The sequence below is a fragment of the Pseudorca crassidens genome, chromosome 1 (assembly GCF_039906515.1).
Source record: "Pseudorca crassidens isolate mPseCra1 chromosome 1, mPseCra1.hap1, whole genome shotgun sequence".
Classification (NCBI taxonomy): Eukaryota; Metazoa; Chordata; class Mammalia; order Artiodactyla; family Delphinidae; genus Pseudorca; species Pseudorca crassidens.
Window position 1 is genome coordinate 66,376,536 of NC_090296.1, and position 27,895 is coordinate 66,404,430.

The 27,895-nt window shown below is 40.6% G+C and overlaps 1 protein-coding gene across 9 annotated transcripts in view; it reads right to left on the reverse strand.

Annotated features, from left to right (window-relative positions):
• The window catches only part of AKAP6 (A-kinase anchoring protein 6), a 594,710-nt gene that overhangs the window by 254,082 nt on the left and 312,733 nt on the right, over positions 1-27,895 (reverse strand). For all 9 annotated transcript variants that reach the window (XM_067737971.1, XM_067737915.1, XM_067737937.1 and 6 more), the window contains 2 exons: positions 24,978-25,229; positions 13,250-15,016 (listed from right to left, as the gene is read on the reverse strand). In XM_067737971.1, the coding sequence (XP_067594072.1) occupies positions 13,250-15,016; positions 24,978-25,229 (2,019 nt within the window). The remainder of the gene's footprint in view (positions 1-13,249; positions 15,017-24,977; positions 25,230-27,895) is intronic.

The following is a 27,895-nucleotide window of genomic DNA, read 5'->3' on the forward strand; positions in this document are numbered from 1 at the left end:
AGAAGAATGCAGGTGCTGTGTCCTTAAGTATAGAACTCTAATTGTTCACTTTAAAGTTTTTGTGGACATCTTTTGAACAAAATTTCTAGAGTTCAAAAAAGAGGACAGAATTAGAGTTTTAAAGAATAATGTAAAATTCCAGAGTACTGTTGGTTTACCTAATTGGGTATAGTATCTAGATTGGGTGGCACTGGACCAGCTGAAAAAGTATAGAGGGCACTGAGAGGAACAGAGAACATTCTTGGCAGATAAAATCCAGTAGAGAACAGTTCATTCTGAGAAATCTAAGTAGCTGATGGCTAACGCTCTGGAGGCAAATAGGGAAACTGAGAAATGAGGTTGGAGAGTCTGGCCAAGAGCCAGGCACCTACACCTCGCTCCGGAGTTAGGACTTTAACCTAAGAACGATGGGGTGGTCACTGCAGGTCTGAAGCAGAAGAGAGGGAGAATTTGATTAGCATCTGAGAAGACTTGCTCTGACTGCAGTGTGGAGAGTGGATTGCCAGGTGTTAGGCTGAGATCAGAAAAGCCAGTAAAAAGGCTGCTACACTACTGCATGAAAAAGTCGATGAGGGCTAGACTGAATAGCAGCAGTGGACATGGAGGGAACATGCAAGACTGCAGAGAGAGACAGAAGTTAGAGTGGACAGGACCAGTTGAATGTGATGGATTCAAAAACTTGAGAAATTTGTTACAATCTGAGATGACTGCCAGCTTTCAATTTTCATTCGAGGTACTATTCTCTGAAAGAAGCAATAAGATATTCAGAAGGAAGAAGTAATTTGCAGGTATATGATAAACATGGTATTAGATAGCATGAGTTTGGCTTCTGAGGTGTGGAGCAAGATCCAGGTTGGAGAAAGCAACATACAGGTGGTGCTGGAGACCATGGGCATGGAGAGAACCTAGGAACAGTGTGTAGGGGCATATCCGCTGTGTCTTCTACAGATTGAGGCCCCACAGTGCAATGCACTCAATTTTATTCACCCCAGTCCCTCATTCTGTGTCTGTCTCAGTGGTTCTCGACACTGGCTGTGTCCCTAAATTAAACTGTGAAACATACACCAAATTCAGAGAAGGGAAATCTGCTTCAAAGTCCATCAGGGCAACAAAGATAAAAAGCCAACAGCTGAGGTGCACTAGGAACATATTCATGTTGATCTTGGGAAAAAAAAAAAAAAAAAAGTACTTGCTGCCCCTTTGTGACAAGCTTTTTGCAAAATCTGGTATAACCAGAAAATAGGATGTGCTAATAGGAAGCACTCCTGAGAGAGGCATGTTCTAGCTGTAAAATGAGGGAATTAAGTTGGACAATTTCTCATGCCTTTCTTACTGTTACCATCTGTGGTTCTTGCATATAGAGCCTCCTTCAAAGCCAGGGATGTTCAGATGATTTCCCTGTTCTTTTAGTTACACAGGGAACTGATCTTTGGTGACTTCCACATACCTTCCCAATGTCTTCTACTCCTCTCACCATATCTATCCTTCAAGATGCAGCTTCAATGCTCATCTCCCAGCAAATGATCCCAACCTAGTGCTACCTTTTCAACACACTTGCTTAATTTTTCCATCTTTAGCAGTCAGGGGTCTCAGGGGCAATTGTAAACTTATTGTAGTCCCTTCCTTTTTCTTCCCATAATACGTTGTAATGAGATTCCTCTGGTTAGAGTGCTGTGGGAACTACTATTTATAAGTACATAATTATAAATACATATTATAAATATGTATAAATACAAATTATACATAAATAAGTACATATTATTTATAAGTTGTTGTGTGACAATATTATAAACTAGAAGGTTGTTTGTGTTTATCTGAACACACATTCATAGCATAAATTCCCCTACATAAACTTTCTAAGATGTCAGAGAAGTGCATTAACTAAAATTATTGGGCCAGTTAGAGGAGAATTATCTCTAACACAACATAAGAATCATCTATCAAGGCAGAAGGCCCAGAGTCTCACAGGGAAGAGGGGTGCAGGAGTCTAGGGTGACTATCACAGGTCCCAGGAAGGAGGACAGGCGGCCTTAACCATTGTGGGTTGGGGGTGAGTAGGAGGTTGAAGCTTCATAATGACCAAGATGCCTGAAGGTAGGAGGAGAAAATAGGGTGGTAGCATTTGATCCCAAAAGGCCAGAGCTATCTACATACAAAGAGCTGCTGAGGCCTCACCCCTCTCCTCCCATAATAGTAATAATAACAACAATAACAACCACAAGAGCTAACATTTATTGAATGCTTACTACATGCCAGGTACTATTCTAAGCTCTTTACACATTTAATGGTCCAAAAAAAAAAAAAAAACTCTATGTGGAAGATACACTTTTAACCCTATTTTGCAAGGGAGGAAACTGGGGCAAGAGAGATCAAGTCACTTGCTCAAGGTAACACAGGTGATAATACACAGAACCTCATCTACCTGACAGATGGAAAGCACCTGGGCCTCAGCATACAGGCAGCACCTTTCCTGGGTAAAGTTTCTTATTCACCATGCAAATCTCAGGCCAATCATCTTTACAGAATGAGATCAAGAGGCTCAGACATGATCTGACATCATGAGTGAGCCGGACACAGAACCCACACTCTTGGAACGATCTGCCCCCATACTGTCAGAACAGAGCACAAACAGCAGTGCTGACAGTTAATTTTAAGACATCACAACGGCAAATCTGCCAAGATGAATGTTTCCAATCTGCTCCATTTAGCTGACCTTACTTGCTATAAATTCGGGCTAATCCATATCTAATTCTTACTGGGTTACTCACTTGTGTGCTGTTCACCATTGTCCCTGATCTCTTGGCATCTAGCAAACACTAGCCAGGCCCCAAATTCCTCTAGGATGTCTGGTTCTTCTCACATTACAGTGCTGGGAATGCAGCATGAATAGTTGCATACCTCCAGGCTCACTAATGCCATGGCCTCATACTCACTTACCACTACGGTCTTCTAAGGGAGATTCACCCAGAATTCCATGGAACAGAAAGAAATTCCATGTTGAAGTGATATGTTCCGGTGAATATTTTGGAGAGAACTGGCTGCATCTCTTAGTTATGCCTCTTAGTCTCTTATAAAATTTCAGAACTGAGAGGTATCTTAAGAGGTCAGCCAATTCAATTTCTTTACTAATGTTTATTTTTCGAAACTGAGGCTTGGGAGTTAAGTTTCCAAGGTCACAATGCTACATAGGGGCAGAATTAAGATTCTTACTCTAGTTCTTTCTATTATTGTTGATGCTATTCCCTGAATTCATAGGAAAAGTCACAATAATGATAAGACTAGTATTTATGTAGCCTTTAGAGTTGACAATGAACTGTTGCTCTTTGTAATTTCATACAATAATCTGTGCAATGGCGTAACAAACATAATTAATATCCCATTTTAAAGACTAGGAGATTTAAACAGTAAACTTTCAGCAACTTATTCAAGTTTTCATAATTAAACAGTAGGGGGCTGTGAACTGAGCCCAAAGTTCCTGCTTTTAAGTCTTGTACCCTTAAGTAAATTACTAACTTCTCTATGTATAATATCTGTGTCCTCATTGGTAAAATGAGGATATAATAAAAGTGTCTTCATCAAAGAAGGACTTTTTTTTCTTGAGAATTAAATGTGTTAAATGAATAAAACTCTTAGCATCTTGCCTGACATGTTATAAGTAGGCAATATATGTCAAGGTTTTGTTTGTTTTTTAATTGCTACCTTTATAAAACATCCTACTGCTAATACAGAGTCATTACTTTAGGCTTAAGGATAAAGAAGAATTCACTAATATCCTAATAATAATTTTAGTTGAATTTAAAAATACAACACTGAGTTTATTCCTCTTTTGATTTTCATCATCATAGAAATATTTGCTGTCAAATGCAGTTAGGAACTTTCATCATCTTGACACAACAAAATGTAATTTAATCATAGCTTTTTCACACCAAGAAAATAACAAAGAACTATTTTCATCTTAATGTTTAAAACTGCAAACAAAAAACTGCACCTTCCGTATACATTTCAGAAGTTAAAAACGAGACGCACTGACTGGATGCAGCCTCACGGTGGTGCTAAATCATCATTGATAAAGGCTCGAGACCCAGCTAAGGCTCTGCAGAAACCAAACTGACGCAGGATTGAAACCTTCCTACTGGGTTAACCAGGAAGGTATTTGCTTTGGATCCCTATGGTTCTTCTCCAGCAACCTTGAGCAATGACCTTGACATACTCCCAACAAATCCATTAGTAATGTTAATTCAGTTTTTTTCCTGGCACTGCAACAAATAAATTATACACAAATATATACAATATTACCCTTAAAAAGAACTGTGCAGCTTTATATTTTAATGTTATTAATTGAGAATTCTCAACTTGGATTTGGCCACAGCATTTGCATATAAGATAACATTTACCTTTGCTCCATTCATCAACTGTGTATCTTAATTTCTTATGTCCCTTGGAACCATTTATTAAAGTCCTTACATCTCCCTGCCCCAAACCTCAGCTTGAAATCTCAACTCTTTTGACCCCCTTCCTCCACTATCTCATTTTTTAAAAGCCACAAAATTGTACTGATTTCTCTTTTATAACATCTCCCACCTCTGTTTCTTTATTTTCCTTAGTTGGCTTCCAAAACCACAGTTCAGACCCTTTTAGCAATAACCTTCAAAATTAGTCTTAGAGCATTAGCTACCAACCTTGACTGTACGTCAGAAATGCATGAAGGAGCTTTAAAAAATACCTGTTCCTCAAGAGTCTGATTTAATAGCTCTGGGTGGAGGCTGAAATTGGAATTTTTTTTCAAAGCACCCCGGTGATTATAATGTGCAGCTACAATCACGAACCACTTCGCTAGAGCTGTATCCAGCACACCATGGCCAGATCAACCTTAAACTACCAACCATCTGAGCCAAAAATTTTAAGTAATGTCTCCTCTTCAGAAAGATTGCAAATTAGTGACTTGAAGGCTAAACCTATCCTATGGATGTGTTTTATTTGGCCCGTTTTTAAATTGTTCAGACCCAAAATTAACAAATTGGGAGATGTCACATAAAACCCAGATTTGCTACTTCTTTTTAAAAATTGCAAGATCTTGCCACACAGGGCCCACACTCCCGTGCAACAATCACTTGGAACTGAGCAGTTTGCTGCCCTCTAGACATGGCACTTACCCTCCGTTACTCAGTCTCTTTCACTCCCCACTTCCACCCGGCTGTATGACCCATTTATATTATCTGTCTGCCCCTCTTAGAGTCATTTTAGTTTGTAACTCCTGGTCTAAAGGAAAAAGTTCAATCTGAATGATACATTCACTCACTCACTTATTCATTGATTCATGCATTCATTAGACAGGTATTTATTTTGTGTCTGTGCTACGTAAACACTTGGAATTCAAAGTTCATATTTTGGTCCTTTCTTTCTAACTTTATATTCCCCTTCCCTTCAACTAACTCTATTCTAACCAGCAATTGGTTTAAGAGAACATCTCCCTCCTAAAGTTCATAGCCTAGAGGCTAATTTCCCAAACTCCTTTGCAGTTAGGTGATGCCATATGACAAAGTCTGGACCAATGGGATGTGAACGGAAGAAATGTGTACAACTTCCAAGTCCTGTCTGTGAGAAGAAAGCTGGGTGCTCTCCACGTTCCCCTTCTGGTGAGATGGAACACAGATACAGCATTTGTGCACCATAGTGCAAGAGCGACAGGGAGAAAGCACCTGAATCCCTAGATGGCCTCTATCTTCCCTGGATCGTCTGCCTACCTCTTGTTATGTATCTGGGGATCTCTTTGTTTATAGCAGTTTAGCCTACACCCTTTACTATTTCCCAAATATACCTTAAATATTCTTGCCCTCAATCTTAGCTTATACCAAAGCTTCTGTCACTAACATTCTGCCTTCTCATCTCTCCTAAATTCTACTCATTATTCAAGGTCCAGCTCAAGTAGTCCACCTTCTGTGATGCTTGGTCTAGGTACACTTGTTATCTTCCTTCCTCTGCTCTCCCATTGTGTAACTTTCCACTTGAGACTTATCAAATATTATCTTATTTAATAAACAGAGCCTAGAATTATGTTGTCCTATCTCTTTCAAATTCTAAGTCCAGAATTTAAAACAAAATTTTAGATTGTGCGTAGCATAAAGAAGAATGTTCAGAGTTCCTACAGCATTCTGCTACTAACACCGCTTGTTGAATAATAATCTGTACTATCAATTCATGTTCAATTTGTGATCTTTTAGGACTCCTGAATCTTCCAATTTTAATTACAAAGCTGAGCCTTCCCAACTCTTTAAAAATGTAGCTTCTTCCTTGATATTTAAACTGAATTGTTTATTCTTGCATCTAAACAGTTCCTCAACCCTCTGGATACATATTTCTAAGACTAAGAAATGTACTGAGAAGATCAAGGGTTCAAGCTCGAATGGTGATGAAGAGCCAACTCACAGTCTCCTCTCATATTCAGAATCTGAGAATCTCTACGACAACATCAGAGGAAGAAAGTAGAAGATACTCTTGGGGAAGGAAATTAAAAGGGAAAATAGGGGCCAGAGAGTGAAAACTATATATTCTAGAAAAATAGTAAAGAAAAAGAATAGGAGAGAAGATATAAGGAAGAGAGAGAATTCAGATATAGGAGGAAGACTAGCAACTGTGAGGGAAAAGGTTAGCATAAGGGAAAGGCACATACAAAACGAAATGCCAGTGAAGAACAGTGGAATCCAATAACCTTAAAATGCTTCCTATCTGATAGGATGCTCTTAAGAGAGCATTATAAACACCAAAGTGCAGACTACCACTCCACCAACTCTAGGAAAACTGCTATGTGGTTGGTATAAAAGAAACATCAAAGGCAGGTGAGAATTAAATTTACAGCAGACCTTGATTATAAGTTACTCTGGGGACAAATAAAGAAAAATACAGCTGTGTTACAAATCAAGTAAAGAATGGCAGACAGGACTTTTTAAAAAGAGTGACTCCCAAGTGTTTTTCTAAAGACGAATCTTGTCTCTTGAAGTTGTGTCCTACCACACAAAAAAGCTAGGGGTGAGATCTTTAAAGCACGAGAGGTAATCACACTGAGATAAAATACAAAATAACTCAAAGACTTAAACGCGTAAACTGTAAAACTCCTAAAAGAAAACATAAAATAAAAGCCTCATGACATGGGTCTTGGCAATGATTTCTTGGATATGACACTAAAAGCACAGCCAACAAAAGCAAAAAGAGACAAATGGGGCCATATCATCCTTTAAAAATTTTGTGCATCAAAGGGCCCAATCAACAGAGTGAAAAGGAATGGGAGAAAATGTTTGCAAATGAAATATATAATAAAAGGTTAAGATCCAGAATATAAAGAACTCCTACAACTCAACAACAAAAAAATCAAATAACCCAATTTAAAAAGTGGACAACATACTTGAATAGACATTCTTCCAAAGAGGATATACAAATGGCCAACAAGCATATGTAAAGATGTTCAACATCACTAATCATCAGAGAAACGCAAATCAAAATCATAATGAGATAATTCAAAAGAGTGATGTGCCACAATGTTCACTGCAGCTCTACTGACAATAGCCAGGACGTGGAAGCAACCTAAGTGTCCATCGACAGATGAATGGATAAAAGATGTGGCACATACATACAATGGAATATTACTCAGCCATAAAAAGAAATGAAATTGAGTTATTTGTAGTGAGATGGATGGACCTAGAGACTGTCATACAGAGTGAAGTCAGAAAGAGAAAAACAAATACCATATGCTAACACATATATATGGAATCTAAAAAAGAAAGTGGTTTTGAAGAACCTAGGAGCAGGACAGGAATAGAGACGCAGATGTAGAGAATGGACTTGAGGACACGGGGAGGGGAAAGGGTAAGCTGGGACGAAGTGAGAGAGTGGCATTGACATATGTACACTACCAAATCCAAATGTAAAACAGATAGCTAGTGGGAAGCAGCCGCATAGCACAGGGAAATCAGCTCCGTGCTCTGTGACCCCCTAGAGGGGTGGGATAGGGAGGGTGGGAGGGAGATACAAGAGGGAAGAGATATGGGGATATATGTATATGTATAGCTGATTCACTTTGTTATACAGCAGAAACTAACACACCATTGTAAATCAATTATACTCCAATAAAGATGTTAAAAAATATCATAATGAGATATTACCTCACACCCATTAGGATGGTTACTATCTTAAAAAAAAAAACAAAAAAAACCCCAGAAAATAACAATTGTTGATGAGGATATGGAGAAACTGAAACTCTTGTGCACTGTTGTTGGGATTGTAAAATGGAGCAACCATGACGGAAAAGGGTATAGTGATTTCCCAAAAAATTAAAAGTACAACTACCATATGGTCCAGCAGCAATCCTATCCAATTTCTGGGTATATACCCACAGAATTGAAAGCAGGGTCTTGAAGAGGTATTTGCACACCTACGTTCATAACAGCATTATTCACCATAGCCAAGAAATGGAAGCAAGTCCAATATCCCTCCACAGATGAATGGGTAAACAAAATGTGGTATATACATACAGTGGAATTATTCACCCTTAAAAAGGAAGGAAATCCTGTCATATGTTGCAACATGGATGAATCTTGAGGACATTATCCTAAGTGAAACAAACCAGTCACAAAAAGACAAATACTATATGATTCCAATTATGTGAGGTATGTAAAGTAGTCAAATTCATAGAAACAAAAAGTAGAATTGTGCCCACGGGGGGCTGGAGCAGAGGGGGAAAGGGCAGGTGTTTAATTGGTATGGAGTTTCAAATTTGCAAGATGAAAAAGTTCTGGAGATCTGTTTCACAACAATATGAATACACTTACTACTGAACTGTACACTTAAAAATGGTTAGGAAGGCAAATTTTATGTTACGTTTTTTTACCACAATGGAAGAAGAAGGAAAAGAGAACACAGGACAACAGGATATTTCTTTAATGACTGCCATCATCAGTGTGGTATCATTGATGTGTCAACATATGGTCGAAATGAGGGTGAAAGATAGGATGGATCCTATCTGGACCATTTTACCTCTTGGAAAAAGAAATGCAGAAATCAGTGCCAAGTTAATCCCAGGACCAAACCTCTTCTATATTCCCATTAACCTGGTATTACTGACCACATCCCAGCTCTACCTCTAGGCAGCAGCAAGGGTGACTGTCTTTGTGCTGCTACCACAGACTAGACTGCAATTTTACATAGCCTAGTTACAAAGATCAAGCACTCAGACAAATATTTGCTGCACTGAATCTGAAATAATTTATGTGCAAGGACATTCTTAGCTGGCACCAAAGATTGGGTTTTTAAATTGGGTTATAGATGTCTCTGAGATAAAATGTTAAACAGCTGAGTCATTGAACTATAGCTGGGACACCATAATCTAGCATTTGAAGACATTTATATCTCTGGGGAGAAGAGGAATCAGCTACATCATGCATCCATTAACTTAGTACCAATGAGTCCAACCTAATGGAGTCATGTCTTTCAGGACGAGTTCTAAGGTCCCCATTGACTCTTTAAAACAAATCTAAAGGTTGAATTTTTTTTTTTTCTTTATCCTTATTCTTCTTGATCTTTTGCAAAGAATGAAGCTAGTGTTCATCATACTACACATCTCTTCTCCCTTCATTTACTTAATACCCGAGAATCCTGTTCCTTCCTGGTCCCCACAACTAGGCCTCTTCCTTACTCCTGCCTCGTAACTGGACTAAAACTTGAAAGTCAGTTGTCCTCCTCTTCTCTTCTCCATCTATCCTCAGTCTCTCAGGGAATTCTTTTATTCCCAAGACTTTATCTAGTGGGAAGAGCAAAGCAGATAGGGCTTGAAGCATGGCTCTATGACTTACTAGCTGTGCAGCTTAGGAGAGGTGATTTCATCTCTCTGAACTCCTCTCCTCCACTCTAAAATGGGGACTCATTCATCCTTTCATCCAACAACCTTTATTGAGCACCTACTATGTAGCAGGCAATGTTCTAAGTACATGAGATTCACTAGCAAGCTACACAGATAAACATGTCTGCCTTCACAGATCTCCCAGTCTAGCAGGGGGAGACAAAAATTAATAATAATACACATGCTAAATAAGAGAATGATATAAAATTACAGAATATGGTGAGAGCTGTAGAAGAAAAGAAAAAGAAGTCAGGTCACACTTTTTAAAAGGTGGTCAGGGTAACCTTCCCTAAGAAATTATTATTTGACCAAGTCCCAGGAGGTGGAGGAATTAGAAAAAAAATGCATCTGACAGAGAATGTGCAGCCAGAGGGAGCTGACAAAGGTCTGAAAGGCAGGGGTGTACCCAGCTTGTTCCAGGAACGGCAAAGGGTCCAGTGGGAATGGAGTGAAGTGAGCATGGGGAAGAGCAGTTGGAAATGAGTCAGAGAGGAAATCAGGGGACCAGTCCATGTAGGATCTCTGAATGCCATGGGAGCTGTTGCAGAGTTTTGAGCAGAGGGGTGACATGATCTGATTTATGTTTTTGGTTTTTCTGGCTGTGTTGGGTCTTAGTTGTGACGCACGGGCTCCAGAATGTGTGGGCTCTGTAGTTTGCGGCACGCGGGCTCTCTAATCGAAGCATGCAGACTCAGTAGTTGTGGCGTGTGGGCTTAGCTGTCCCGCAGCATGTGGGGTCTTAGTCGCCCCCCCAGCCGAACAGAGATCGAACCTGCATTCCCTGCGTTGGAAGGTGGATTCTTAACCACTGGACCTCCAGGGAAATCCCTGATTTATGTTTTAAAAGGATCACTCTGGCTGCTTTGTTGGGAATAGACTGTAAGGGGAGCAGAACGGAAGCAGGGAAACCAGTTAGGAGGCTACCTCAGTAATCCAGGCAGGAGGTGATGGTGGCTAGGACCAGAGTGGGAGTACTGGAGAAGAAGAGAAGTGGCCAATGTAAGATAATAAAACCTACCTTGTAGGGCTGTTGCTTTAAGAATCTTATGAGAGCACTACTTCAGATAAAGTGCCAAGTATTTGCCTGATACAAGGAAGATGTTAAATAATACCCTCTCTTATTATATTTTCCTGGTTGAATACGTTTTCTGGGTCACTATATGGAGGAGGTCAAAGCTAGAATGTGATACCCAAGGTCAACTGACATGGGGATTTGTAGTCACCCCTGCCTGAAGCATTGAAAGGAAGTTGGGCTGAGGAAGGGGCTTAATCCCCTTTCAGGTTTCACTTCATATCCCAACTCCAAGACAGTATTTCCAACGGCCTACATTTCCTCTTAAAAGTTTCATCGTATACTCAGTATCAGTGCATGTATTTTTAAAAATTACCTGCCTCACCTCTACCTCAAGCCCATCCAAATGTTTCCCATCCAAATGTTTCCTTCTATTAAAACGACACCAGTCCCTAGAGACTGATAACTTAGCTTCATCTTTGTAGAATTATGGAATAAAAGGATGCTTCCATTGGAAGTTGGTATAATAGCCATCATCTGCTTAAAACATCTCTATTTACAAAAAAGAAACGAGGCCCAGAATGGAGCAGCATTAGCTGTGGGCCACTCCTGGCTTTAATGACTGTGCAAGGGCTGGAACCAGTTTCCTGGATCCCGTTCACTTTATCAACAGCGCCCCCCATTCGCCCATCCCCCATCACAGCAGCCCCTAACACTGGCTGCCACAGGCATCTCTGCACTGGTCACCGCCATGGCTGCCATGACCATCTTTCCTGTTTATTGCCAATTAGGCCTTCCAGAAAGGCTATTGGAGGCCATGGCACACACTGCTTTAAGTGTGCTGGCTCTGGGTTCAAATTCTGACTCTGCACTCACTAGCTGTGAGGCCTTGAGCGAGTTTCCTAACCACAATCTGCCTTAGCATCTTCATCTGAAAAGTTCTTACCTCCCAGGACCTAAGTAGAATAAGGCATGTAAAGCCCTCAGCACAGAACCAGCACAAAATAAGAGCCCAAGGAGCATGAGTTATTGTTAGTTGTATAACTATTCTCAGTCCCTTTCAGAGACGTTACCATGGATGCCTGGTAAGCAAATCCTAATTGCCTTGGTCTGGCCATCAGGGCCTTGCAGCTACCAGGTCTATTAAATGTATGGAAACTTTTATTGCTCTCTGCTCACTGACCTTCCAGTCAAGACAGTTGTGGATCCCAATACCATGCTCATTCCCAATACCCACCTCTGCATTTTGGTTTTTGCTCCTTCTACCTGAAATGCCCACTTCCTTCTCTCTAAATCCTGGCACATCCTTCAAAGCCCCGGTGAAGGTTTATTATTTCACAAGAACTTCCCAGGTAAATCCTAGCTCTACTGATATTATTTCTTCTCTACAATACTACAGTATTTACATGTAGTACATACTAGTCACTTCCTAATGGAGAGGCAAGGGAGTATTTAGTTAATAGTATGGGTTCTAGAGCAGACTACCTGGTCTCTCTCAGCCTCAGTCTCCTCTACGTAAAATGGGGTTAATATTAGGGCTGTTGTGAGGGTTGGACACATAAATACTTAGTAAACAATTCTTAATATATGTTACGATTATTATATATTGCTGTTAGCTTTACCCTCTTTGTTTTATGTACCCATATGTACTATACTTTTATCCAGTATCTTAAATCACAGCTTACATTAAGGAGCTGAATTCTGAGAATTTTGACGTCTGTCCTTCAAGATTCCATCACATAACAATTTGTTCTAAAAGTACAGATTTACCCAAAATATCAACTCCCCAATCTCAGAGCCCACAGATGGTACAGAGTATAGGTACCATGGTTATTAGCCAGAGGAGGAAGACTGAAGAAAAAAATTCCTGATAAATTAGAAATACCTGGTCTTTTTCTACAAGAAGTTAATATTGGAGATGTGAGAGCTATTCTGGGGTGAGAACCAACAAATCAAAAAAGTACTGAGGGTAACTGGAACTTTCCCTTCATGTGTTCCTGAGGTACTGGCGTGTGCACAGCTACTGTTCTACCTTATTTTGTATTCCGTTCAAGGGGGTCCACCAGTCATCAGGAGCCATGTTAGGTTTGAGCAATATCAACAGAGAGATGTATACCAGCAGGGACACATCAAACTAATGCACAGACAAGGGCAGTTCCTAGTGATGCCACTGTTACAACTCAGTGATCATCGTGTGTTTTTTTTTTCTTTCTTTCTTTAGGGAATCGGTTATGTTTATCAAAAATAGCAACACATTTTATCATGGGGTGGGGAAGAGTTCACCTTTTCCCAGCAATACTTCCAAAAATCAGGTAAGAAATCATTCCGATTAAGAAGACCACCCTTACCTCTATTTTTTCCCATATGGCTTCATAGTTGTCTTGGTGTTGAATATCTTGCATCAGTTTCTGAATTAAAGAGGACTTTGTAGTGGAATGGCTCTCATTTTTCTCAGAGGATGAAGCTCTCTCTGACTTCTCATCAATGTATTTTTTCATGCCAGAGAGAGGCACGCACAACTCCTCGTCGGAAGGAAGGTCACTAAGGGGGCCAGATTCAATGCTCTCCCCGAGCGAAGAGGCTATATCACTGGATGAGCTTGGAGACACCCTGCCTAGCCTTGTATGCTTCTTCTTGACATGGTATGTTGGATAGATCTCAGAATCTGAATTCATTTCAGACAGTTCCCAGTCATCAATATTCTGAATGGTTTCTCCCCTGGGTTTCTGAGGCAGAAGCTTTGTTAGGTTTTCCAACTTCAAAGCTAATACTTCTGTCTGCTTAAGGTGAGAGGGCAGTGCTAGGTACTCATCAGAGCCATACCAGGCCTCCACAACCTGACCGTTCCTGGTGACGTGACTTGGGGAGGAGGTGTAGCTTTTTTTGCTTTTGTGTTCTGAAAGAAGGGGTACCACAGACGTGACGTTGTCTGAGCCAGCAGAGGACTCACTGCTCGGACTAAAAGGGGGTGAACTGGATGTTTCCGACTGCACCGGCAATTGGGCATTCCAACTACTCTGGTTATACGGCTCAAGTGAGGATGTGGAAGCAGAATCTGTTTCTGGCCCCTCTATGGCCTTGGAAGTGCTAGAAGGAATTCCATTCGGCACTACTGAGCTCCTAGTGCTTTGGGCTTGCTTGCCTGAACTGGGGTCCTGTTTAGGTGTCTGGCATGAAGGCACCTCTTCTACGGTCTTGTGAGGCTTTTTAAGTCGAAGTTTCTCTTTATGGCCGTCACTCAGCCTCCCCAGGCTGGAGGAGATCTCCTTAATGTGACTTGTGACTGTGTTTTCAAGATTCCCATCCCCCACCTGGTGCAAACACTCATGTGAGTAGCTGGCAGCAGAAGGTCTGTTGGGGTGAGACGACTGTAACACCAGGCAAAGTTTAGCTCTGTCAAGAGGGTCCGCCAAGGAAGGCGCGCTCCTGCTCATCTCAGGCTTGAGATCAACCACCTGCTTCATGCCACCAGCACCTTTCAGATTATTCTTAAAAGTCTCCTCTTTAAGGAAAAGCCCTCTTTTTGGCAACGTGGGCTGTGTGGGAGAGTCCTCGTTATAATTAAAGCAATCTCTGATGGATCGCTTGGGGGTTGCATTTTCACAAGGAAGAGGCTGTTGATTCTTTGCCCCGAGTTGGGAAGAGGAATCAGATTCTTGCTTCACAGTCTCCAAAGAGGGTTGTCCAGCATTTGTCAGAGCTTCCCCTGAAGATGACAGCCCCTGCGTTAAGCCTGGCTGCTCCTCCGCTGTGGCCGCACTGTCTTCCTCACACCCACCTCTGTCATCTGCTGAAAGAGACACCTGAGACGCCTCCTCACTAACTGCTTCGCTGCAGTTGGAAGGGACCGCGTCAGGAGCCACCGTAAGTAACCCAACGCTTCGGATAAGCTCAGGGAATTCCTTTTCCATTTCACTGTAGCTCCAAGAGTCAAAGGGTTTGGTTTTGACCTGGCTAGAGGTCATATCACCCAGGCCACTGAGCAAATCCTCACTTGGACTGTAGTCAGACAGTTCGAAAGCAGTAATGCCACAATCCAGAGACAAGTAATTCTGAGAGCATTTGATAGTTAACTGTCCTGAGTCATCCACTTCTGTTAGAGCATCAAGCCGGTCCTGAAACAGACAACGGGAATGGTTTCAGTAAAGGCAACATTATATTCAACTGCTGCTCACATGAAATCTCAGCAGAGGCCACTATAAAGGTCAAAAATGCTTCAATCTCAATTGTTTCTGGTTTGAGATATAGAAAGGCATGTTCATTATCATATTGCTTTATATAGTATCCTGTTCTTAAATATTTAAGGATTTTTCTTTAATCTGGAGAACAGAGCCTTGATAGAAATGGTCAAGGCCAAGCCAAAAATAACCATTCTTACCCTAACTTTCTATTTTAAAATGGTGCATTTTTCATTTAGTAAGCATTTCTTAAGTGATGCCTTAAGTAATAACATTTCTGAAAACAAAATAACATGAGAGTGAAATCTCCATGGATGTCTCTCTTGCTTATCACCCCATCACCTACCACAGTGGCGAGCTCATAGTAGATGCTCAGTAAATATTTTAAAGTAGAATAATTAATTATAGTAAGTCTGTTGTGTTAAATATATATTCACAAATCACAAGAAGATGAACTACTGAATGTGCATACATAACAAAAATAGTTCAAGGCCAACTTCTCTTTGTCCCCACCTTTTAAAGGTAACCACAGGAAATCCTGGAGAAAATTAATGAGTCAAAAGTGTATCATCTTAGCCCCCATCCCCGCCCTCTGTATGCACTCTCCCCTACCCTCCACCCCCATCCCCATTTCCATTTGTGTGTGCTAGATACCAAGTGCCCACCTTCCTTCAAGGTAAGCTGATGTGAAATTCCCCTATGCTAAAAAATAGTATTATAAGTAAGTGTTTTTAATTTTTTAATCTTTAGTTGTATAATTCAGGTTCTTTTCTCATTACTAACGCAGTTGCTGTTATCACACAACAAATGGGGAGACTTTTACTTGATGATTTGTTCGGGGCAGAAGGACCTCTGGAATCCTACATGCCTACCAGGCTGAAGGATAGCTGGTCTAATCTAGCCCCTTAGGAGATGAAGGAAGAAAACTGAAAAGTAAAGCGTGGCTATATCCCCAGATCTCTGCTCTCCTGGAGGAGGGATGGGGTGAGCAGGACCCTGTATCATTTCAACCAGGTTATCCCAAGATCTGGCCTTTCCAGGACCTTACATCAAGTTTTGGGGGTCATTTGTTTGTTTTGCTTTGTTCTCTCCCTTCAGACCTTTACCTTGCCTTTACCTCCTACTCCCTTCACTCTTTTTTTTTTTTTTTTTTTTTTTTTTTGCGGTACGCGGACCTCTCATTGTTGTGGCCTCTCCCATTGCGGAGCACAGGCTCCGGACGCACAGGCTCAGTGGCCATGGCTCACGGGCCCAGCCGCTCCGTGGCATGTGGGATCTTCCCGGACCAGGGCACGAACCCCTGTCCCCTGCATCGGCAGGTGGACTCTCAACCACTGCGCCACCAGGGAAGCCCACTCCCTTCACTCTTATTCCACAACATCCAGATAAATAATAATGACGAAAAACCTCATTTTACCTTTCTAGGCCTCAATGTCCTCATCTTATAAATGGGGGTGGTTGATTACCACTACTACTTTTTCATTTAATCCTCAAAACAATTTTCTTCTGGGGTCTGTACGATTGTCCCTGTTTTACGTAAGTGGAGCTGAGCCAAAAGAAGGTGCATAACTAGCACACAGCCTCGGGACTAAGGCTGAGCTAAGCCTTAAACAAAGGCTGTCTGACCCATAATTTGACCCCTATGCCATAATTTGCTCTGATTCACTGGATGTTATTTTAAACGGACATACCCCCTCCTCCAGTTTGTCCTGCACATTGCCACCAGAGTAACCTTTACAAATTTCAAGTCTTGATGCTATTACTTCTCTGCTTAAAATCCTTTATTAACTTCCTGCTGCTAGGTTAAAACCCAAACCCTTTAAGAACAGACATGAAGAGGCCTCTCTCAAGCCACTCCCCCCTCCCTGGCTGCACCCAGCTACGGTATCATCCCTCCAATTTTTTAATGTGTTCCTCCTGCCCCAGAGCCTTTGCACATGCTATTTCCTCTGCCAAGAAAGCTTCCCACCTGTAAAACTCTTAACTAGTTAATTTTTACTCACCCCTCAGACCTCAGATCAAGCTTCACTTCTGCAAGATTCTAAACACCCACCTAAGTCAGAATCTTTTCTTATAAGCGCTCATAAAACTACGTTGTTTGTCCTTTAAATATTTATCTCAAGCTTTAAATACATATTATTGTGATTATTTGATTAATCTGTTTATCCCACTAGTTTGTAAGCACCACAGAGTATAAATCACATAGAAAATGGCTGACTTTCCAGGATACCTGCAACACTTAGCATAGTGAGCTACACAGAATTCAAAGATACATCTGTTGAATGAATGAATGAATGAATGAAGACATTTTGGAATGTATCTCTATGCCTTCATGAAGTTTATTCCTCTGATTATGTAGTTTTCATTGATTCCAGTAATTAAAAGCCCAAACCTCAGAGTTAAATTCTAGCTCAAGCACTAATTGTTCATGTGATCAGGAACCAGTAGCTTGATATCACTAAGCCTCATTTCCCTCATCTGTAAAAATGAAACAATAAGCCATGCCATAGGGCTGTTGGGAGGCTTAAAGAAGACAGAATATGTAAGACACAAGTCTGGCACATGGATAGGTTCTCAATGAATGCTTACTCTTATTACTTATTTTTTATATATATATATATATATATATATTTTTTTTTTTTTTTTTTTTTTTTTTTTGCAGTACGTGGGTCTCTCACTGTTGTGGCCTCTCCCATTGTGGAGCACAGGCTCCGGATGCGCAGGCTCAGTGGCCATGGCTCACGGGCCCAGCCGCTCCGCGGCATGTGGTATCCTCCCGGACCGGGGCACGAACCCATGTCCCCTGCATCGGCTGGCGGACTCTCAACCACTGCACCACCAGGGAAGCCCTATTATATATTTTTTTACTAATCAAATATACCGAGGGGGGAAGTTTCATCAAAATGAGAGGTGTCCCTATGCTAAATTATACTGCACAAAGTAAGAAACCAATATTAACTGCCAATATCAACAAAAATGGTCTAACTGGAATTGTTTGGCTTTTATGCTTCATATCTGGAGCAGGATCTTTAAAGAAAGAAGTCAGAAGCCCAAAACACCAAGGAATGAGCCAGTCAAACAAAAGTCACAGCGCAATTTTCAAGAGAATAATAGAGGAAACTCCAATTTAAAAGCAGGTTGCATTTGCTAAAAGTTTTTTTATTTGGTTGTTCAATGTTCAGAACTTACTCCTTTACAAAAATAGTACTATAAATAGTGATTAAGCTCCAAAGCTATCCCATAAGTTAGTATTTAAATTATTAACTAGTTGAAATTTACATTATTTTTAATCATTTTTATCACAAAGTTACAGCACTGCATCTACTTAAGTGAGGTCAAAGAGGCATTAAGGAAAAATGTTCCTATGATGAATAGAAAAAAAAAGATGTGAGAGTTCAGGTAAAAATTAGACCCATGAAAATGTCAGCTACCCGCTTCTGGACAGGCAAGGAATACCATAACCGTGGGAAATTATTTGATCCCAGTTTTGGTGGTCACAGAACGTTAAGACCAGGGGATACTGTGTTGTTCAAAAATAACAGGTACTCAATAAATGATGTTAGCTGAACATACGGCATGAGACATCTAGATAATAGGGTATGGCTGCCTTTTCCTAATTAAGTCTTTCCCTGAAGATCCCTTCCCTAGCCAGTCTTTCGTTTGGAAAAGAAAATACCATACTCAAAAACACTTAATGGGGCTTCCTTGCTGGCGCAGTGGTTGGGAGTCCGCCTGCTGGTGCGGGGGACGCGGATTCGTGCCCCGGTCTGGGAGGATCCCACATGCCGCGGAGCGGCTGGGTCCGTGAGCCATGGCCTCTGAGTCTGCGCATCCGGAGCCTGTGCTCCGCAACAAGAGAGGCCACAGCAGTGAGAGGTCCGCGTACCGCAAAAAAAAACAAAAAAACAAAAAAACAAAAAAAACACACTTAATGCTCCAAAGGGAGCCCTCTCCCATCCTGTTGCCAATCAGGCCAACTACTGCTGTGCATGGCTGATTGTCATTCAGGGGTAACTAGTTTTAATTCATACTGCATTTTTTAATGTGAAAAAAAAAATTCCCTCCCTGAAAAACAAAACAAAAAAACAGCACATAGCATATGCATTTCATATCCTAAAGACCAAGTGGCAAGCACCTACCCATATATTTTAACACAGTTGGCCATTATTTAAGAGCATTCCTCAAAAGTATTTTTCTACATTTCACAGTGCAGAGGCAATTTAAAAAAAATACAGTTCTCTGAAGTTTCTCAGAGCAGATAAATAATGAGTTTCATTTCTTAAAATATTGCTTAGTAATACTAATATTTTAGTCCCACTGCTTTCTACTGGACCACCTTCCCAGATAGTTTTCTAATGCATGTAATTAATAAAGTCTCAGGTGGATATGGAGGTGGGGGAAGAGTGCATGTTGTTTTTACTGGCCTTTTTATTTTAGAAATACCACATTTTATTTTGTAGTGCTTCTAGCTGTGTCATGGCAGCCTAGCAATGTCCAAACAGACCCCCATTTAATATGTTATGAAGCAGTTTCTCAGATGAAGGTTATGTTTTATGGAGATGGTATCTTATTCACTTTATTGATGAGCAATTTATTCACTTTACTGCTGGCTTCAATATTGTCTCAGACATCAAGGAAACCCTTTTTCCTCCCTAATTTGAAACAAGAAATTTTGCTTTGTTCCTTACCCATAAATAAGTTTGAAGTTCTAATTCCAAATGCCTTCTCAGATCTTTCTTTGTTTAACCGTGAATTCTGTCACCAGCTGAACATGAGATTTGATACTTATAATTTAGAGATTTGATACTTATAATTTAGAGATTTGAAAATCTCCCTACTAAAATGCCCCCAAGGTTTATATTAGTGTCCATTGCCATTTCAGAGTTGACTTTGTGCCCTGATTTAGTGACCTTACTCAGAAGAGTTGAAAACAGAATTTCACTGTTTCAATTATGGTTACGGCAAAAAATTTTGTATGCCTCTCTCTACCCTTCCTCCCCTAATTTCACTACATGGTGTTTGTTATGCTTCAATTACTAACATATAAATTCATGGACCTCTTACAAGAAGGCGACAGCCCCCAGAGTCCTCAGACCACAGGGTCGAGACCCTTGCTCAGATTCCTTTCAGCTCTCCCATGTTGGTGCTCTGATTCTGACTGCCTTGCAGAGAGCAGCAGTGGACGAAGAGGAACAAGCAATGATAGGGAAATGGGAAGCAAGGCAAAGTTTAGTTTCTGATGGGAAAAGGGAAAACAGACAAAGTCTTTCAATATTTTTATTTATACTATCGTAATAATTCTTGACAATTTCCATTTTCTACAGGCTGAATTTATGAGTCAAATAGCTAATCTCCATGATCAATCCCAGTCAACCAACCTACAGTGATATCTCCCTCTTCCACACTTAAAGCAGTTATTATCTGCATTATTTACTTCAGTTCAACTCATCGACTTTTATATACAGCGACACGAACTAGGTGCTGTGGGAGATACAGAGATGATTATAATCTGGTGCCAACAATCACGAAGTTCAAATCTAGCACGCACTTTGTCGTAATATAAATTGCCCTGTGATGAGTGCTCGTGGAAGAACACACAAAGTGCAATGATGTGAGTGCTCTGGAAGGACCAATGTGTTCCCACTGAGAGGGTGAGTATCATTTAGGTAAAGTGCTTACCACACCATCTGGCATATGGTAAGTTCTTAATCAATGTTCGCTATTGTGTTACTACTATTAACAGTTATCACTACCTGTGTGACTACCTCTCTCAGCCTCAGTCTTCTTATCTGTAAGATGGATACAATAATATCATCTGTAAAATAAGGATAATAGCACTTGCCCTGCTAACTTCCCAGAACTGTTTGAGGATCTAACAAAAGTATGACGGTGATTCCTAACATTTAATAGCATGTGTTATTCATCTTTGAATGCCTAGTGCCTTATAAAGAGTAAGAAGTCAATAAATATTTAGGGGAGGTAGAAAGGAAAGTAGGAAGGAAGGGAAGAAGGAAATAATTATTATTATCTTTACCAAAGAGATCAGTTAAGAGCTGGTTTTGCTTGTTTTATTTAATTATTCTTAGGTTTATGCCCTTAAGCATTCGCTTAGCCTCTCTTAAACTCAATTTTTCCATCTATAAAATGGAACTATTTTTTTAAATTGACGTATAGCTGATTTACAATATTGTGTTATTTTCAGGTGTACAGCAAAGTGATTCAGTTACATATATTTTTTTTTAGTTTCTTTTCCATTATAGACTATTACAAGATACTTAACATACTTCCCTGTGCTATACAGTAAATCCTTGTTTTATCTAATTTATATACAGTGGTTTGTATCTGTTAATCCCATACTCCTAATTCATCCCTCCTCCCTCCCTTTCCCCTTTGGTAACCATAAGTTTGTTTTCTATGTCTCTGAGTCTGTTTCTGTTTTGTGAATATATTCATTTATATTATTTTTTATATTCCACATATAAGTGATAATCATATAGTATTTGTCCTTCTCTGTCTGACTTACTTCACTTAGTATGATAATCTCTAGGTCCATCCATGTTGCTGCAAATGGCAATCTTTCATTCTTTTTTATGGATGAGTAATATTGAAATGGAACTACTTTTAATACCCATTACCCTCCTTACTAAATGAAACAATAAATATAAATTGCTTATCACAGTATCTGAAATATAGAAAATTTCAGTATAACACATTTTTTACACAATGGGAGCTTTGCCCTAAAGTATTTTTTGTTTGTTCAGCTGGTTTTGTTTCAGTAAGGCATTTGCCAATTTGTTTACAAGATATGGTCTGCTCCATATTTAAATAAAGGAATAAAACTCACTTTGTTTTTGTACGGACAGAAAGAGAACTTGCCACTTTCTTGACTTTCAAACCTATTCTTTTTTTTTTCTTTTTTTCTTTTTGTGGTACACGGGCCTCTCACTGTTGTGGCCTCTCCCGTTGCAGAGCACAGGCTCCAGATGCGCAGGCTCAGCGGCCATGGCTCACGGCCCCAGCCGCTCCGCGGCACATGGGATCTTCCCGGACCGGGGCACAAACCCGCCTCCCCCTCATCAGCAGGCGGATTCTCAACCACTGTGCCACCAGGGAAGCCCCAAACCTATTCTTTAATGGGCTATGAAACTCAACTGATTTCCAAAAAGAGAAAAATGAATTTACCTTCACTGGAAGAACATTTACTATTCTAGTTTATTAGCATGTTTTACGCCATCTCCCTCTTCATCCCATAAATCTTTCACAGCTGAATTTATTCTGATAAAGCTGAGAATTTTATCCTAATTCTCTTCCTATTTTCCACAGTTCCAGTGTGCTGACAGAAACAAATAAAACTAACAAATAAGATCAGGAATCCATTGCTTCAGGAAAGACGGTAATGGAGACAGTGCTTCAATTCACAGAGAAATGTCCACAAAGCAGATGGCTAAGAATCCACTGTTCCTTTACCCCTCATACAACGTATTCCTGCATCTCTACAACAGGACTAAAGACTGACTTCAAACATGAAAATGCACTGAATTGCTTTCAATCGAATCTGTAAATAATTGTTGAGCTCACATTGTGAGACCCATGATGGGTACTACTTAATATAAACTCACTACATAGCTGTGAAAATAGTGGCCAGTAACAATTAGATAGTCTCAATGGCTTTTCATCTTTCTTGGGCTACCACTTTGTGAATAATACAAGTTCAAATAAACACATGATGAACATATTCCACAAAACACCAATAACAACGAAAACAATAAACCCTAGAGCACTTTCATATCCCCAGCTCTAATCAGAGTTGTGGTCAGTAAATGTTTATTGAATGAATAAATACATATGTAATATGAGTTGGTTTGACTCAATGATTTCTAATGCCCCCTCTAAGTGGTTGAAAGTGGGCAGATCTGATGACTGATCAATACTGGATTTTGGACAGAGCCAGGAAAACACATGGGTAGAAACAAAAAAAGAATGTACAGATTGGAGATACCAGGTAGATATCTAAAGTACTGTCTCTTCAGAGTTTAGACAAACCTTCCCCATCTCTGATCTCCCACCTCATTAGCATACACCTCCTCCTAAACACCAGATTTAGGGCAGAGTTGACTAGTTTGGGATTCTTTGTTGTTTCCCATAACCACAAGGGTCCCAATCAGGAACTTCTAGGGATCCCACTTGGGATGGATGGCATCTGAGGACTATCTCACACACCTACATATTCATTCTACGATTTTAAAAGGAACTCTACCAAAGTCTGTATCACCTCCCTCATTGCCACAATATTAGGAAAAGCTAAATGAAAACAAAGACTGTGACCTAAAGTTAGAAGTGAGCCCAGTAGATGTTCATTCCCAGAAACTTCCAGGGCCTGCAGGGAATTTGCCACAGCAAGAGCATCATTATTACAAAAACAATAATCAACAAATATAAATCATTTATGAGAAGAAGCCCAGATTTGTTTTGTGTTGTTGATAATGTTGGAGCCACTGAAACATTAATAACTTAATGAGATGCAACACTCTTTATAAGGTCTTTTAATACACATTTATATTAATGCCTTCTAAGCTTGTATAATACATATTTTCCACAAAATCAACAGCAGAGCACTAAACTGGGTTTCAAGAGTCAAGGGACTATATACATACACACACACTCTATGTATCTATACATGATATCTATTTATCTATCTATCTACCTACCTACCTATCCATCCGTCCAACTATCCATCCATCTATTTATCTATCTACCTACCTACCTATCCATCCGTCCATCTATCCATCCATCTATTTATCTATCCATCCATCCATCCACACACACGTATATATAGCCCCTACTTAGCTAGCACAATGCCTCTCCCTCTCTCTCTCTTTCTCTCTCGCTCTGACATATATGTCAGTTTTATTTGGGAATAGGAGAGTTCACTTGGATTTAACTTTACAGTGTTCATTCTTAAGCTATGAATCAAGATTAACAGCAGCAAACTCTTTAAACTATGCTTACTATGAGTACAAAAAAATCTAAATATACTGGTTGTGCAAAATTCTAAAGTCCATATGACTCACTGCAACCAGAATGATTTTCTAAACCATGAATTGAATCGCATCAATTCCCTGAACAAACTCTTCTGTTATCCGCAAAATAAAGTCCACGTCTCTTAATATGACTTTTTAATATGGCTTTTCATTTTCATGATCTGACCTCTGCTTACATATTACTTCAAATCCTGCTTCCTGGTCCCTTGAACTTTTTCCTCTCTGAGGCTGTCATTCTCTCTCTTACCTCTGGATCTTTGATCATGCCATTCCTTCTGTCTAGAACAGTTTCTACCTCTGTTCATCAGTCTAATCCTGCTTCTCCTTCAGGTCTCAGGTTAGACTCACTTCTCCTGTAAAGGCTTCCCTGTCTGAATTAGGTGCCCCTTCTCTCTCCTCCAGTGGCATCATGTAGACCATTGTATCTGCATGTAGATCATGCAGATCACAGTCTGGTCTTAATGTCTGTCCACTTGCCTCCACTCCCCACTAGTCTCTGCTCTTTGAAAGCAAAGGCCATGTTTTGATCACTATTACACTCTTAGCACCTAGTGCCTGGCCCATATAAGCACTCAATGAATATTTATCAAATAATTGAACAAGGAACAGGAAGCCAGGTTAGCACCAACAGCTACGGGTGGTATCTGTGCAAACTACCGCTGTGAATGAACTCTGGTTTTTAGCTTCATTCACATTAGAAGTGCCCTAGCCTCTAGTCACTATACCTAGATTCAACACCGGGCTTAGGACCTGCTTATTTACCTATAAAGAATTCCTATCCCACACCTCTGAACTGAAAACATCCTCAAATAATGACACCTGACAATGCACTATTTGGCTTCAGGGAAAACACCCACCTCCTGTGTCTCTTCGGAGAAAGCTTGCAGAATGTCCGTCTGTCTGGTGTAGTTGCCATTGGCGTCCTGCAGACCTTGCAGAATGCGCTCCCGCAGAACCAGCACTGAGACGCGGAGCTGGTGCCAGAGGAGTTGCACCGCGTGGATGTCCACAATCACGTTGACGGAGTAGGATAGCAGCTTCAGGGAGAACTCCGTTTCAAGGAGGGCATGGATTTGCTCAACATGATCAGAAATATCTTCACAAATGTCCTGCAATACAGAAAAGCAAATATACGATGACTCCTTTGCCTTAACCTGGGAAGGGGATGGTAGAAAGGTCACTCCTTCACCTGACACCAATGATCAGGGCCAACAGGTCAGGTGAGCACATGTTGGATAGCTGGCCTTTGTTTCAGTTCAGATAGAGTCACAGGCCATATTCCTGGGCATTGGGCCTTCAGTGCACACAGGTAAGTTGATCTCTTTCTAAGCCACGAAAATTCTACTATTTTTCAGGTACTCACATTGAAAGTTCATCCAAGGTGAGAGGTTACCTCACAAATCCGCTCTTTGTTCTCTTTATTTACTGTTAGTTTGGGATTTAGGTAAGGGAGCCAACAGCTCTTCTCTTTGCTACTGGTGAGCTCCACCGAACACATAGTATCTCAGGATAGAAGCATCCTCCAGACATGTAGCATGAAGAAAAATGGGCTAGAATGTGTGCTGCATTGGAACTCCTAGCCATTCTCAGTGAGCCATGGGATCTTCAAGGTAAGGGATAATTGTCAGTTTCCCACAGGGACACAATTTAATATTTAAATTCTTAATGGATATCCACGCTTTGCAAACAAAATCACTCTTAAGAAGGAAAGAGAAACCCCAAGAGTGAAGAAAAACAAAATACAGTTTGGTTTTGTTTTTAAGACTCAGACATTTAAAATAAAACCATTACTATATCAAAGTTTCAATGTCCTCCTCACATACTATTAGGTAGGCAGATTTTATCTGATGTGTCACTTGTCCTTACAAGTTCCCACATTTTCAATGTGCTGTCAGAGGCGAGCAGCATGAAATGGGCAGCATCACTGGTAATACCTACTTGAGCAACTGGAGTCCATTAAGCATCAAAATGATGCCCATGTCAGCAAAAAGTGCTCAGTTACTCACTTTTAGTTATGTATCAGTGATTTCTTTTAAGTGCAGCTTTTATTTATGATTTTTGTTAAAGCTAAAATTTTAAGACAGCCTTTGAGTTCTGAGCCCCATATTGAATATCAAAACAGTCATTCTATGCTGGAAATATAACCTTCTGATTTCATACAATTCAATTACTTGTTTTCAAAGAAAACTAAAATGTAACCTGTATTTGACAATGTGTAATAGTAAGCCAAAAAAACTATTGAATAATGATAGAAAGTTGTGCTGAATTCTGAACAAAAATTAATGTACAATTCCAATACATGCTCCAACATTAGTTCTTGAAATCCAAGACCTAACTGGTAATAAATTGGTGATAATAACTTGAAACAGATTAAAAGTTTAAACTAAATAGACTTTGGAGTTCTGATTAGGTAAATTTCTTAGAAAAAAATATGGCCCATGGGCTTATGCGGTCCAATAGAGACTTGGGGCAAAAATTATAATACCCTATTAACCAGTACATAAGAACCAATCATGGCCAGATTAGCTAGTCTCTGCTTACCTTCAGCAGAAAAGAGCAGGCCTCTAACTATCATCAGATATTCCATGTAGCCTGGGGTCTTAGCTGATGCTTGTTTGGACATCTACTCCATTTACCCCACGCATTTTATTCCTGATACCTCAACCACCACCCCAAAGCAAATGCCCTGCATGCTTTGTCCTATTAGGATGCTCATTTCTATGTAGTACTGTGTTGCCTTGGAAAATGCCCTTCCTCCCATTGCTGACCTCTTCCAAATTCTCAGGACTCTCCTGGCTAATATCCCCAATCCATTGTAAAAACGTGCCTTAACCTCTTCACAAATGCTACCTCTACCTCCTGTTCCTACCCAAACCTGACCTTGCTCAAGGCTTCTGCTTCCTCCACTGCTCTCCCAGGGGAAGCAGCTCATTCTCCCAGGCTCAGCTGAGAGATTGGGAAGGGTGGAGGAAGGAGGGGAGCTGATGGGGGAAGGGCAGACCTCAGTGCTTTTTTGTCACTTTCTGATCATTACTCTTTTGCCTTCTTTCTTCGTAGGTGCCTACTGTCTGCTAAACCTTCCTGTCATCCTCCCTTACTACTGTTATCTACATTCTTCTCTCTCACTCCTCTGCACTGAAGAATGCATCTGGTTCACGGTTTTCCTCTCCATCCTGAGCACACCATTGTCTTAGGTAATTTCAGCGTTCACACTGAGGAGCCAGCCAACACTCTAGCCTCGGATTTCCTTTACTTCACTCCTCCTAAGACCTTCACGCCATTCTACCGGATGACTCTGGATCTGGTCGTCACTTCACCTGGGGAACAACATCAGAAAGTCCCTTGTGCCCCCAACCTCTCTTTGACAGACCTTTTTACTCCCATTCCCCCACTACAGGTGCTTTTCAACCCCCTCCAGGCCACCATCCCCTCCAGCCGCTTTCCTCATATACCCCCTGTCTCCTAGCACAGCTTCCACAGTGGTTACACTTCAACCACTCTCTCGGCAGCGTGCTCAACTTCCTCGCACTCTTGATTCCATGACTCAGAATTTGTGAGTCTCTGTCTCTTAGGCCCCACTGCAATCTAGAGATGCAGAAAAATGACATACCTGAGAGAGAAAAAGGTTTGAGTAACCCTTCTGCCACCTGCTCAGAAGAGCTAAATAGGCATTTCTACACCATCCTACGCTCATCTCCCAATACAGAAGGTTATATGTATAGCCTTGGTACCATGAAAACTTCATGCCAAAGCACATGTCATCTGCTCTATTTAC